Here is a 15,427-nt window from a genome sequence, read left to right as displayed (position 1 = left end):
TTTTTCTGGATAAATGCATTATAAACCCCAAATAACTAACTTACACATCCCACTTGTGATTTATGAGGACCTCTTGTATCTATGAATTTGTACAGTACTTAGTAAAATAGGTCAGATCATTTAATTTCTCTTGTTTTCTCAAGTGTAAAATGAGTGAACTAGGTTATCTACAAGGTCTTTTCCAACCGTATTTCTATTGTTCATATGATTTTTAGCATTATTACAGAGTTAGCAGAAGTGACCAATTATTGGTAAAAATTGTGTGAAAAATAAACTCAATGATCTTTCCAGAAAAACCCTATTTTCCTTTTTACATTGTTTAAATCAACCTGAGAAATGTAAATTTGTTGAGAAATAATGCAATTTTCACCCACTTATTGGGAAATTAGTAGCAGGTTCAGGCATATATATGTGTGTGTATAAATGTATGTATTTGTGGATTACTCAATAAAAAAATTGTGATACATTATTTTTACAAACATTTTCTTAAAAAAATACATTTTATTAGTAGCAGCTAAGAAAAAACATTATCTAACTCCAAGCAAAAATCAGGCTAATTTAATCATTGTAACATTTCCTTCTTTTATTAGTCATAATCATGAACTCTTCGTGATCCTATTTGGGATTTTCTTTGCAGAGATACAGGAGTGGTTTGTCATTTCTTTCTAATGAGTTGACCCCTGGAACCAGAGACTAGTTCTGCAAACAGTAATCCTACGGCGCCACCTAATGGTCATGTTGATGAAAAGCCCTTCTTTAGACGAGGATATGTTTGTTCTCTTTCCGCTATCTTGGTGCATCTTTTTTTATTAGTCATATTCAACTCTTCATGATCCTATTTGGGGTTTCTTTTGCAGAGATACAGGAGTAGTTTGTCATTTCTTTCTCCAGTTTATTTTACAGATGAGGAACTAAGGCAAATAAGGTTAAGTGACTTGTCCAGAGTTACACAGCTATTAAGTGTGTGAGATCAGATATGAAATCAGGAAAATGATTCTTTTTGACTTTAGGTCCGGTGATCTATCTACTGTATCACCTAACTTCCCATGCTTTGGATGATAGAATCATGCATTTATTTTTTAATTTTAGTTTTTTTCAATTGCATGTAAAGATAGTTTTCAATATTCATTTTTTTCTTTTTTTAGTTTTTGCAAGGCAATGGGGTTAAGTGACTTGCCCAAGGTCACACAGCTAGGTAATTATTAAAAGTGTGTGAGGCCCAATTTGAACTCAGGTCGTCCTGATTCCAGGGCTGGTGACTGTCCCCCAAAATTCATTTTTTGTAAGATTTTGAATTTCACTTTTGCCTACCTCTTTCCCTTCCCTACTCCCCTCCCCATGAGAGGAAGCAATCTGATAAAGGTTATACATATACAATAAATCTATCCACTTTATCACCTAACTTCCCATGCTTTGGATGATTGAGTCATAAATTTTTTTTAATTTTATTTTTTCCCAATTGCATGTAAAGATAGTTTTCAACATTCATTTTAAAAAATTTTCCTGCCTCTTTCCCTTTCCTACCCCTTCCCCATGACAGCAAGCAATCTGATAAAGGTTATACTTATACAATCAATCATGTTTCATTTTTTAAAATTTAAGGCAGTGGGGGAAAGTGACTCACCCAAGGTTGCACAGCTAGGAAATTAGTAAGTATCTGAGATTGGATTTGAACTCATGCCCACCTGATTCCAGGGTCAGTGCTCTATCCATTGTGCCACCTAGCTGCCCCTACAATCAATCATGTTTAACTATTTCCATATTAGTTATATTGCAAGAAAAGAATTGGAACAAAAAAAGGAAAAACAAGTGAAAGAAAAAATAAAACAAATTTTTTAAAGTGAAAAATAATATGCTTTGATCCACAGTCAGACTCCATACTTCTTTCTCTGGATGATATTTTCCATCCCAAGTCTTTTAGAATTCTCTTTGATCACTATATTGCTTAGAAGAGCTAAATCTATTGGTTATTGCACAATATTGCTGCTGATTTGTATAGTGTTCTCCTGGTTCTGCTAACTTTACTCAGCATCAGTTTATGTAAGTCTTTCCAGGTTTTTCTGAAATCCACCTGTTCATGATTTCTTACAGAACAATAGTATTTCATCACTATTGGAATACTAATATTCCAATTTGTTCATCCATTCTCTAATTGATAGGCATTCCATCATTTTCCAATTGTTTGCCTCTACAAAAAAAGCTGCTATAAATATTTTGGCACATGAGGGTCTTTTATTTTTTATCATCTCTTTGGGATACAAATCTAGTAATGGCATTGCTAAATCAAAGTTTTTATAACCCTTTGGCCATGGTTAGACTAATTCACAACTCTACCAATAGTGTATTAGTGTCCCAGTTTTACCACATTCCCTCCAAAATTTATAATTTACTTTTTTGTCATATTAGCCAATCTGATATGTGTGAAGTAGTGCCTCAGAGTTGCTTTCATTTTCTTTTCTCTAATCAATAATGATTTCTAGAATTTTTTTCATATGATTATAGATATCCTCAATCCTCAGCTAAAAACTACCATTTCATACAGGAGCATATATTTAGAACTGGGAAGCATCTCAGATACAATTTGATCTGATTCCCTCATTTTACAAATGAGGAAACTGAGGCCTAGAGAGTTTTAAGCTCCTTGGCCATAGTCATGTAGATAACAATAGAACTGATATTTGAGTTCAGGTCCTCTGATTCTAAATATGGAGCTCATTCCACTGAATTGCTATCTATTACATTGCTTGGAGACTGTTCTATATTTGACTTTTATTATATGTAGTTGCATTAAGGGACAGAAATTATATTTCAGGGGACATAGTTTGACTTCTATTTGAATCTACCCAATAATAAATAATAATGAAACTTGATTGTATTATCCAGTGTCTAATCTTACGCCCTAATTATTTTAATTGTCTTCATTCCATAAATGAGTTTTTCAAGAAGCAAGGAAAAACCACTTGGATCCAAGTCAGTTAATAATTATTTATTTTGTGTCTACTAAGTTCTCAGTTACTGTGCTATGTGTTAGGAATACAATACAAGGAAGAAACACAGTCTCAAAGGGCTTACTAACTAATAGGAGAAGATAACACAAAAGAAAGCTGAAAAACAGTGGGGGAAGGCATGAGAAAGTGGGGGGTGGGGTGGGAGGCAGAGACCACTGATATCCAGGCCACAGTATGGGTCATCTCATTAAAAGGATTTCCTATTCAGTAGGTAACAGGGATGAAGTTACTTGCAGTTATATTACTCATAGACTACCTAGAGATCATCCCTTATTCTATGTGAAGACACTTTGGAAGAAAGGAAACTTGGGAGAGAGAATATATGCATATGAATATGAATATAAAGATGCTACTTTTAATTTTTATTTAACAAATGGGTCCCTTGCCTTTCACCACCATCATCTAACAATATGCTAAAGTATATGGCAGCTTTGGGTGCCATAATCAAGTAAGGCAGATATGACTCAAGGCACCTGACTACCCTAAAGGTCTCTGGATAGCTGAAGCTGAGAGAGAGAGAGAGAGAGAGAGAGAGAGAGAGAGAGAGAGAGAGAGAGAGAGAGAGAGAGAGAAGAGAGACAGACAGACAGATGACAGACCCAGAGAGAGAGAGAGAGAGAGAGAGAGAGACAGGAAAAGAGACAAAGAGACAGAGAAAAAGACACACAGAGAGACAGAGACATTCAGACACACAGAGGGATAGAGAGACAGACAGAAACACACATAAACAGACAGACACAGAGATAGAAAGAGAAAGAGATACAGAGACAGACAGAGAGCACACTCACTAGCAGCAGAGCAGCAGCAGTGAATCAGAGAGAAGAGCAGGAGCCTCCTGGCAAACTGAAGACAGAAAGAAGCTTTAAAGGGAGAAAACTGCAGCTGGGTGACCCTCAGCCCAGGCTCCAGTCCCAGAGCTGGGGAGACTGTCCAGGAGATATATGGGATAGATGCAATTTCAGTAATATCTCCTTGGTTGCCCCAACACCATAGCCACATACCCATTGTCAACCTATAAAACTGATTCCTCCAGTTTTTCCTTCTTCCCTTTCTCAAGAGAAAGCATATGCTGTTTCCCCATATTTATCTTTGTTATTGTAGTCCTTCAGCTTACTTTGTTTTTATAAGTATGGAAAATACAACTAACTATTGCTTTGCTGATCTTTGTGTATTCTTGTTCAAATACAATGGAGAAGGGCCTTAAAGTAGTGACAGAGACAGGGGGAAAGACTGACAGAGAGAAAGTGAGACAGGGGGAATGGACTGACAGAAAGAAATAGAGACTGAAGGGGGGAGGAGTCAGAGACAGAGGGAGAAGGAGAGATAAAAAAGACAGAGAGAGAAAGAAGGAAGGAGAGAGAAAAAGACGGAAACAGAGAGACGAGAGAGAGAGAGAGAGAGAGAGAGAGAGAGAGAGAGAGAGAGAGAGAGAGAGAGAGAGAGAACTATGTTATTTTGCCAGCACAGTTCTTTTTCTGGAGGGCTTGGATCTAAAGAAAAGAGACTCATTGATTAAAAAATAATAATTTCCCAAGGAAGAAGGAAGATATTATGGGATTCTCTTGGGGCAATGAGTCAATCACTTAACTGGAAGAGGGACTAGCCACTCACTGGGCTAGTACTGGAGCTCCTTTCTTACCCATTGCTTGCAGCACTGGTTTGAAAGGAAAACTACTTCCCTAAAGTAGAGAAGCTAAGAGAGACACTGGAGAGAAAGTCATACCAAAATGGAAAGGTGGAATGCCTCTTCATAAAGAGGCTTGACCCATGCAAGGATGGGGACAAGTAAGTGGAACTGACAGCCCTGAGAACCCTACAAGCACAACCACTTCCAGACCAGCAAGTTAGTGTAAGATGCCATCTCTCTGTGCAAGGGTCTCATGGTCTAGTTGAGGGGACAGGACATATGCATAAAAGGATAAATGCAGGGATGTTTAAGCTGAATGCCAAATAAATCACCTCCTGGGTAAGCCCTACAGGAGCTCAAAATAGGGAGAGATTGGAATCTGAAGCAGTGGAAGTGGGTCTCACAGAGAATAACCAATAGTGAAAGGGTCCTTGGGAGGGGAGGTTGATGTGTTTTTTTTAACTCCAAAATTAAATTTTAATTCCAACAAGGATGCATTTTTCAAAAGGGTCATAGCTGACTAGAAATTCCATACAAATGAACAGACTCTACCTTGCCAAAACAGGAAAGTAAGAAAAGATTATATAATACAGAATAGACATTCAGTTGGTTCAATCAAGATAAGATATCCCTTGAACAAAAACTTTATTTCCAATATTACCAGTGTTTCAGTCAGTTCAGTATAACATTTGGTGGTAGTGTGTAGCTCTGATGTCACCTTTATTGTGGGAGGCTACTGCCTGGTCTTCAATGTTTCTACTAACCATTCCATTGCCTCCTCAAGGCCAGTGTCTTTAGTTGCTGATGTTTTGAAAATCTGCCATTTTCGGTCCTTCAAGGCAGGGAGCCCAAGTGAATTTGTCATCTCTGTGGGGGTCATGGCCTATTCCATGTCCTGTTTGTTTGCAAACACCACTAAAATTGCTTTCCTCTAACATGGTGACTTAACTCTGACTTGGAAACTCCAATGTGATCTCCATGGCAGCTGTCTACTACATAAATAACTGCATCTGTGTTTGAATAATAACTTCGCCAGTATGGCCTGATACTTGTCTGTCCTCCTAAATCCCAGACTTGAAAATTAAGATTTGTATATGTTACTGTCTCAACATTGAAACCAATGGTGGGAATAGTAGTAACAACTTCTCCAACTTGTAATCTATACAAAATGGCTGTTTTTCCAGCTCCATCTAATCCCCAAATTAAAATTCTCATCTCCTGAGTTCCAAACAGACTGGAAAAAATAGTTGAAAAAAAAAAGCCACCCATGGCTGCGCCAGCTCCCCGATGCTTCATGGGCGGCCCCCAAGTCCCACCACACTTTCCCGGCCTCGTCAGGCTGCCCAACCCCTCACCTGGTCCCGGCAATGCCTCCTTTGCAACGGCGACTTCCATGTGTTCTTTTTGATGTGACCAAGGAATAAGAAGTAGACCAGTTTGACTAGAGTAAAGAGTTTGGGTTGTTTCGAAAGTTAACCATGAGACTGTTTCCTAAGTAAACATGACGAGACTGAGAATTAAGTTAAAGAGAACATTAGAAAGAAAAAGTTGACAGGACTTAAGGAATATATGGAGAAATGAAAAAGAGGAATGAGGGATGACTTTAAACTTCTGAGTCATAATGATATGAAAGAGACAGAGGGGTGGCTAGGTGGTGCAGTGGATAGAGCACTGGTCTTGGAGTCAGGAGTACCTGGGTTCAAATCCAACCTCAGACACTTAATGATTACCTAGCCATGTGGCCTTGGGCAAGCCACTTTACCCCATTGCCTTGAAAAAAATCTAAAGAGAGAGAGAGAGAGAGAGAGAGAGAGAGAGAGAGAGTAGTGGGGAAGAAATTATCACTCTGCCCTGTAGAATTTTAATAGGAGATCAGCTTGGAAGGGAGCTCATCAAATGCTCAAATTAAATTAAGCAGTCTAAATCTGTCACATGAAAAAATTCAATAACATTTTTAAAGTAGAAAATTTATTTCTGTCCAAAAAAGTACAATCACAGAACAGCTATAAAAAAAAAGATAATCTTGAAGTACATGTTATTTTCAAAGGGTTAAAAAAAGTCCTCTTAAGCACTTAAACTGTTTTTAGATATTTACAAGAACAGAGGATAATTCAAGTATGTAATTTCCACATAAGCATCATGGGAAGAGCTTTGGCAGCAATACTTCTACAAACCTGGTTGTTCAGCTTTCCTTGACTTTATTTTCTCCTTTCTATCTTTTTAAAAACACAATTTCCCTTTAAAACAAGAAAAAAACCCTATATGAACATCAAGAGAACATCCCAACATGGTTGCAGCTAATGATTCATTTCACTCTAGTGATTCCTCCAGTCTCCTTTTGCAACATGCAGGACACATAAAGATTTGAGAGAAAAGTCAAGAAGTCTCAGGTGATTTTCTAGGAATCTTTATCCTGGGTCTGAGAAGTGGGTTGGCCTGGACTTATTTGACTGCTGCCAGAAGATCTGTTTTGGTAACTGGACATAGGTTTAGAGATTCCATCTTCAATATTTTGATATACCTAAATATGAGAAAGAGGAAGAACATTATGACTTGTACTAACATCCGAATAGAGGGTGACTGAAGCTTTTACTGGATAAGACTCCACATTGCTTGCTTTTCATCCAAAGGTCTTAAAACACCTCAGTTACTCCTGTTTTGTTTTTGTCTGGACCCATGATTTCATCTGCCAGGATGGGGAACTTCCAGGTTGTGGAAACTCCCTCCTTCCTTTATTAAGGCAGATGGGTATTTGTGATTACAGTCTTTGACAGTTGACTGGAACATTGAGAGGTCAAGTGATTTGCTCCCAGGACATAGAATTAGTATGTGTTCGAGTCAGGACTAGAGTCCAGATGTTCCTGATTCCAAGGCTGACTCTCTATCCACTATGCATGAAGAAATTGAATCATGGTTAAATCCTTTATTCTAACCTTGGTTTTATCAATATATTTACATAACAAAAAAAACCTTTGCAATGCCAGAGGGATGGTATCAAATGGAGGTGGCTCTTCTCCATTGGTGATTTGTTTATTTCACAATTAACGGGAGTAAAAAAAAAAAGAAAGAGATGGTTTTTCTGAAAATTTTCTATGAGACCTAGAATTTATTCAGGCTCTACTTAGAAATTTCTGGGTAGTCTTGGGAAAAATCCCTGCATTTCCATTCTTTCGTCTTGAAAACAGAAATAAAAATTCCCCAATTGTTTCATTTAATTCAGTTCTACAAGCCAGACACTGTGCTAGATGCCAAGGATTGAATGATGAAAATGAGATAGTCTCTTTTTTCATAGTACTTACATTTCTTTGGGGAGGGAACAGGTTGGGGAAGATGAGACATGTTCACAGAAAGAAAAATACAAAATGCATACAAAGTAATTTGAGCCAAAAGGAAAACCATTAACAACTCTGGGGGTGGGGAGAAGGTGGCACTAGAGTGGAGATCTAAATTTCAAGGCATGGAGGTAAAGAAGGGAGAGGAAATAAGCAGTTATTTAGCTCCAGTTATGTGTCAGTCACTGTACTAAACATTTTACAAATATCTGGAAGGAAAGAACATGGTTGAATAAAACATAGAAAGGAAAATGAAATGTTCTCAATCATTCTCAGCTAGCACAGGTAAACACTTGCTATAGTTCTTTTTTTTTTGCCTTTAACCTTTTTTATTACCACTCCAAAAATGAGAAAAAAAAATCTCATAAAATAGAAAATAGTGTCTTATTTTTTCCCCAAATTATCTTCAAATCACAATAACCAGAATTGTATCTTTGGCTTTGTTTTCTGACTATTCAAAGTAGTAACAGTTGTTTTCCTGATATACTGTAGAATTTTTAATAAATGTCAAAGATTTAGTGGAACTTCAATCAGCCAATCAAACAAGCAAGACAGTATTTATGCATCCATCTTTTTTTTGATTGTTAGTAACCTGTGCACATTTTCCCCGGATAACTTTGCCTCCTTGTGTCATAAGTCCCAGTTCACTCACATTCACTTCAAAGACAGTTCCTTTGGTAATAACACCCAAAGTTGTATATAGTGGGAAGGAAGGATTCTTCTTCACACCAGGTATGGGTAAGCAAAAAGTGGCTTTGGCTCAAGATGAGTTACATGAGCCATCTTAAAACTCAAACCCATTGGCCTAATAAATCTTTCATATTTTGGTGGTTTTTGAATAAAGCCATCTCCCACAAAGTAGACTTTAGTAACCATTCTCTTCCAAGCCTTCTTCTTTCTCATTCCTGTATGAATAACCTTTAATACTTCTATTTCTCCTTGGGCAAGAACTTTTGGTATGGCACTTCCCATTTATCAGCTTTCTCTTTCCATTTCTGTTTAATCACGTTGGTAAGGACTTTGGCTTGAGATTGTCCCTCTCTATCCAGCAAATATGCAGGCACTGCTCTTTGGGGAGTTTTTCATTCTTTTGCTTGGTGTTTCTCTTTTCATGCATCTTGATAGTCTTAAACTAATCATTTTCTTTGCTTTCTTTGAACATTCATGAGCTTCTCAGCTTCCCTTCTTTCTCTTTTTCTCATGGTAGTCCAAGTGGTAGCCATACAGTTTTTTATTATAACTATGTATTAGTTCTCTGATAGTTAGAGGCCATTGAAGAGCCTCAGAAAATGCTTCCAAACCTCAGACTCTCTGTCACTAGCGACCGACTCCCACATGAGCTGGAAAAGAAAAGACTTGCTATAGTTCTTAATACTGTCTTTACCTGGGACAGATCCAGAGTTCCTCCTCTCAGATCACTTGTCTATTACTTCAGATTGCTAGTTCTTTAGCAATTTCATGCTGAAGCAGATAAAAGAAAGAGACTAAGGGCTTAAAAAATGCCTCATTTCTTCAGTCTTGCTGATCCAAATTCCTGGCAATCATCCATTTTAATATGCCAAAGTGTAACAACACAGGGGAAAAGACTATTCTTCAAATACAGATAAGAAGGCAGAAATCAAAACAGAAGCTTGATCTCCAGTGGGCAAGTGCTGCTAGACAGCATTTTATTTGGAGGTACAACAGAAACATTATTGGAAGGAAAATTTTCTTCTATCACTAGGTAATGGAGTAGAGCCTTAAAGATCTAACTTTTGACAAATTGGGTTAATCCAACTATATTAAAATAAGGGAATAAGAATAGGGATTGGAATCTATCCCTATCTAGGCCTATGTTTCATTTTTATAGAAAAGTCCTAGAAAAGGAAGGTGGGTATCTTTTATTCAAATATAGAGTTTCCTAGAGTACTAAGTAACTTGCCAAGGGTCACAAAGTCAGTAAATATCATAAATATGACACAGAATCATATTTTCCTGTCTCATCTATTACACCTCAATGCCTCTATATTGAAATAAAGGACTAAGGGAAAAATGACTAAAATAGTAGCTAATTTTCCAACCCATTAGGAACTGAATTTTACTTTGACATGGCTATGATTCTTTACTAGCAATTAATTGATGTAAATTATCAGCCAAGTTTTCAGAAAAAACCCCGTATTTTCATAAAAGTATCCTTGATTAGATATCATATACCTTCAGAAACACTGAAACAGACAAAAAAATCCTGGAAATAACAAGAATTGATAACTTCTGTCCAGAGATTCCCCTGGTAACAGTGAATTTCCTTCTTTTCCCACCTGAAGCAAAAAAAAAAAGGACAAGATTCTCAAGTTAAACAGGATTCCATTTGCACTACATACCGCAACTTCTGCATTTGCCAGTTGGCATCCCAGAAAAGAAGTCAGATGAGGGAAGGATGGTCTTTTCCTGGAGTCAAAAGACCAGCAGGATTGCATTATAAAGTAGCTGTAGAAACAATGGAACAAGGAGAAGGTCAGGATGAATTAACCAGTATGAAGTCAAATCTGTTCATTTCCATCTCATGAAGGGTCATTTTGGCTATTTACAGAGGCTACATTCTGCTGTGAACACTTACAACTGTAATAGGGAAGATTAAAAGAAATCTGAGAAAGGATGGAGATTTATTTAAAGAAAAGATAGGGGGCGCTAGGGGGCGCAGTGAATAGAGCACCGGCCTTGGAGTCAGGAGTACCTGAGTTCAAATCCAACCTCAGACACTTAATTACCTAGCCGTGTGGCCTTGGGCAAGCCACTTAACCCCATTGCCTTGAAAAATCTAAAAAATAAAAAATAAAGAAAAGATAAATGAGAGCCTATGATGCAGAGGTCTTGAGTGCTGATTGACATAAAGTTTGGTCATCCCCAGGGAAATGAGCCCTATTATAACTAAAGTTGTCCAGCTCCATCAAGTCATTTGGGTCCCATAAGGTAAGGGTATAAGAGAAGGCAGATGGCCTTTCTACAAGAGAGGGATTATAGATTTAGAAAAGGGAGTTCAAGTCCAAACCCCTAATCTTATAGATAAATAAATAGGCCCAGAGAAGTTAAATGATTTGTCCATAGTCACACAAATATTAAGCATCAACCATGTGATTTGAACCCAGCTTCTTGAAATCAGACCCACTTTTCCTTCCTTTACACCAGGACCACATAGCAAAATAAAGATTATATGGTGTTGATGTTGTTGACTTAAGTTATATCTGACTGAATCATGAATTCATTTGTAGTTTTCTTGGCAAAAACACTGGAGTGGATTGCTATTTATTCTCCAGTTTATTTTACTAATGGGGACACTGCAAATGGTGTGATGTGATTCGCCCAAGGTTACACAATTAGCAAGTACCTGAGGACTATTTTGAACTCAGATCTTCCTGACTCCAGGTCCTATGCGCTTTTGTACTATCCAGCTCAAGATTATATGATATGCTGAAATTCTATAAGAAATCAAGTATAAAGGCAAGTTTTTCTTTTACATGAAAAATGATTTTTTGTTTGTTGTGGTTTCCCAGCATTTTACTTTCCCCGAGTCTCTGGGAAGAAATTAATGCTTGTTTTTGAAATGGGATTCAATATGCTTTAAATCTCAATTTATGCTTCCACTTACATTTCTTCTGTTGCATAAAATGGCTGATCCATTTTAAATCCACTTTGAATAAGCTTGTAGAAATTATTGTCAACTGGAATGCCAGGGTAAGGATTCACACCTGAGAAAAACATCATGGAAATAAAATCAGTATCCAAGAGAAATATTACTAACCTCAAACAAGTCTCTGCTTTCAGGTTTTTCTATTGGAATGGTCTCCTTGAGAAGGAGGGATATAAGGGGTAGCTAGGTGGCGCAGTGAATAGAGCACAGGCCTTGGAGTCAAGAGTACCTGGGTTCAAATCCAACCTCAGACACTTAATAATTACCTAGCCGTGTGGCCTTGGGCAAGCCACTTAACCCCCATTGCCTTGAAAAAATCTAAAAAAAAAAAAAAAAAAAAAAATATATATATATATATATATATAATATATATATAATATATATATATATAAATAAATATATATCTCTCAGGAGGGATATAAAAGATAAGAAATCTAGAGCTGGAAAGCAGGGAGACAAGTGTTCTGCCTGAGAGGGATCATAGATCTAGAACAGGAAGAAAACATGGAGGTCATTTGACTCATGCTCTTGACTTTACAAACAGGTTAATTGACTTGTCTAAGGTCATGCAGGGAGTGAGAATCAGATATAGGGTTCTGAACCAATTTCTTCTGAATCCAGAGTCTGGAACCTCAAAAGTAACCATGAAGGTGTCAAGCACCCGTTGGGACCCAACCAGATTAAAATATACTTTGGAAATGTTTAACAAAATAATAAAAATATAACATTATTGTTGTTCAGTCATTTTGGTTGCATCTAACTCTTTTTTTTAGGGTTTCTTAGCAAAAAATATTGAAGTAGTTTGTCATTTCCTTCTCTAGCTCATAGATGAAAAAACTAAGGCAAATAAGGGTTGAGTGACTTGTCCAGAGTCACACAGCTAGTAAGTGACTGAGGCTAAATTTGAACTGAAAAATCTGAATCTTTGTGACTCAGCACTCTATACATAGTAACACCTTAGCTCCTATGCATAAAAACTACATTATGTTGATTTGTGGTTCTTTAAGTCAACTTGCAGTCAGCAACAATCTTTCTATTTGAATGTGATGCCACTGATAGTATTACCTTTAGTAAACTTGCTCATTTTGTAGATGAGGAAACAGACCATGAGAGAACATTGCCCAAGGTTCAACCCAAGGTAATTAAGAGCAGAGGTAGGATTTTACTTTCATCTTTTGAGTAAAGATGCATAATTTCTTTTCTACAGGACCGCTCAAAAGTTGCTTTTATTTTAGTCTTTGGGTAGCCAGCACTTTGAACAGTGTCTGACACATTTTTTTTCATGGATTAAAACATACCAAGAGAAAATATTTCCCAGAGCAATATTCCAAAGGACCAGACATCACTCTTAATTGTGTATATGCCTTCAAATAGGCTTTCAGGAGCCATCCATTTCACAGGTAACCGAGCCTGTATGAGACCAAAGAGGAGATCAAAGTATGATTTTTCCATTTTCCACTGACTTTAATTTTTTTATATTTATCAAGATTGTTTTAAATTCACATTAGTTTTAATAATGCTATTTTTAAAAAAGCCATGCTTTGAAATAATGAAGAGTGAAATGAATAAAATCAAGACATTATATATACTAATAGTAATATTGTTCAAAGAATAACCATGAAAGACTATTTCTTTTTTTAATAATAATACTTATTATTAAATCATTAAATCAACTACAAAGGATCTATGAAGGAAGATGCTATCCACTACTAAAGAAAGAAATGATAAATAGAAGTATGCATTGTATGGTTTTAACATATATATATATATATATATATATATACACATATGTGTGTAAAAATAAAAATAAATTTTAAAAAATACATGTTTAAGCTCTTCTTTATGGTGGTGAAGAACTGGAAATTAAAGGAATATCCATAAATTGGCAAATGCCTGAACATATTGTGGTATATGATTATGATGGAATAGTATTGTGCTATAATATTGATGAGCAGGATAATTTCAGGAAAAGCTCAAAAGACTTAAATGAGTTGATGCAAAGTGAAGTGAGCAAAACCAGGAGAACATTCTACATAGTAACAGAAATGTTGTGCAATGATCAGCTAAGAAAGATTTAACTGTTCTAAGCAATAATGATTCAAGCTAATTCTGAAAGACTTATGATGAAAAAATGCTATCCACCTCCAGAGAAAGAAGTGATGTTGTTTGAATATATATCAAAGCATATTTTTTCTTTATTTTTCTTGTTTTTGCTTTTTATGTGTGTTTTTGCTTTTTATGTGTGTTTTCTTTTACAATATGGTTAATATTGACATATGTTTTGCATGACTGCACATGTATAACCTATTTCAAATTGCTTGTCTTCTCAAGGAGTGGAGAGGGAAGAGAAGAAAGGAGAGAATTTAGACTCAAATTGAAAAAAGAATGTTAAAAATTGTTTTTATATGTAACTGGAGAAAATAAAAAGTTTTCCCAAAAAATGCATACTTAGTTTACAATCTAGAATTTAGGGTTACAATGTGGAAAATTCATTTCCTTCCTTTTAAATTAATAGTAAGATCAGTAGTCTTGAAAAACACATATATTTTCAAATAAATCTAGAAGGACAAATGTACTTAAGATCTGACTGGCTTGTTCAATAAACAATTCATCTTTAACCTATCAGGGGTAAGTATTACTGAATGTGTAGAATGGTTTGCCAATGAACTTTTAGAAGGACTGATCATCCCGGAAATGCTGTCATACATAAGACTGTGGTGGGGCTAGCAAGTGTCATAATTTCCAGAGCTGACATCATATTCACGTCTGTGGCTTTATTCACCTCAAATATGATGAAAATGGACTTTTGAGCCAAACTTAGAGAGTCAAATACAGTAACTAAATGGGGAAGATATGTATTAAGGAGGAAGTCTCAAGATCTTAGATCCTAAAGACTATTAAAAAAAAAACCTCTCCTTTTATGCAGGAGTAACTTACTCTTTATATGGCTTGTATGACTTATTAAGTATGTTCAAAACTTGTCAAATTGACTCAGTTTTGAATGATTTCTGAGTTAATCTAATTGCTTGATTAAACCCAGCAGAGTGATTTGTGTTTTGTGGGCAGATATTTATTTACTTAAGTGACAAATTTTCAGTTAGTGGGGTCAGAATGATGGAATTGCATTGAATGATTGTACTGACTTTATCCATAGTAGGACCACGAAGCTAACTAACCAAGACTAGTAAAGATGACTAAATCTGCTGGGAAGAAGAATCATTCCTTCTGGTTTTAACAGGCATGGAGTTCTCATTTGTTAGATCCTCAGTGAAAAGAAAAATACAGGAGTGGCAGCCACAATATGTAATATGTTTTACAATTTCCAGTTTGTAACAAAGATCCTGCTGAATTTAAAAGCATCTGATTCTTTTATTAAATGCCTATTACATGCCAGGTATTGCTCTGGAACTGGAGTTATAAAAAACAAAATGGGAAATGATCCATGCCCTCTGGGGGCTACAAGACAATTGAACATGTATATAGATAAGCAATGCCAAGTGATTTAGGAAGAGAAAATTCTAAGAAGTGAGTACTTGGGGAAGATTGAAGAAGTCAAAGTGAAATTTGTGGAATAGCCCATAAAGGAAAGGTAAATACTGAGTTCAAGAAAGAATTTTCTTGTTGTTTAGTTGTGTTTGACTCAATATGATGTCATGGGCCATAGCATGCCAATACTGTCCAAGGGATTTTCTTGGGATGATATTGGAGTGATTTGCCATTTCCTTTTCAGTGGATTAAGGCAAAAGTAGGTTAAGCGATTTGCCTGAATAGTAAGTATTTCAAATAGTAAGTA

At 36.2% G+C, this 15,427-nt stretch overlaps 1 protein-coding gene and 2 pseudogenes across 2 annotated transcripts in view; all 3 read right to left on the bottom strand.

The window, feature by feature from the left end:
* Positions 1-5,368: 5,368 nt before the first annotated feature.
* Positions 5,369-5,904, bottom strand: LOC141523780 (ADP-ribosylation factor-like protein 1 pseudogene; annotated as a pseudogene).
* A 738-nt stretch (positions 5,905-6,642) lies between these two features.
* The window catches only part of FLT3 (fms related receptor tyrosine kinase 3), a 78,191-nt gene continuing 69,406 nt past the window's right edge, over positions 6,643-15,427 (bottom strand). For both annotated transcript variants that reach the window (XM_074216147.1, XM_074216148.1), the window contains exons 21-24: positions 12,933-13,044; positions 11,593-11,692; positions 10,328-10,433; positions 6,643-7,156 (exon numbers count right to left, since the gene is read on the bottom strand). In XM_074216147.1, the coding sequence (XP_074072248.1) occupies positions 7,034-7,156; positions 10,328-10,433; positions 11,593-11,692; positions 12,933-13,044 (441 nt within the window). In that variant the 3' untranslated portion in view covers positions 6,643-7,033. The remainder of the gene's footprint in view (positions 7,157-10,327; positions 10,434-11,592; positions 11,693-12,932; positions 13,045-15,427) is intronic.
* LOC141510212 (ribosome biogenesis protein NSA2 homolog pseudogene) lies at positions 7,165-10,031 on the bottom strand (annotated as a pseudogene).

This window comes from Macrotis lagotis, chromosome 1 (genome assembly GCF_037893015.1).
Source record: "Macrotis lagotis isolate mMagLag1 chromosome 1, bilby.v1.9.chrom.fasta, whole genome shotgun sequence".
NCBI classification, from domain to species: Eukaryota; Metazoa; Chordata; class Mammalia; order Peramelemorphia; family Peramelidae; genus Macrotis; species Macrotis lagotis.
This window is presented reverse-complemented; position numbering and strand designations above follow the sequence as displayed.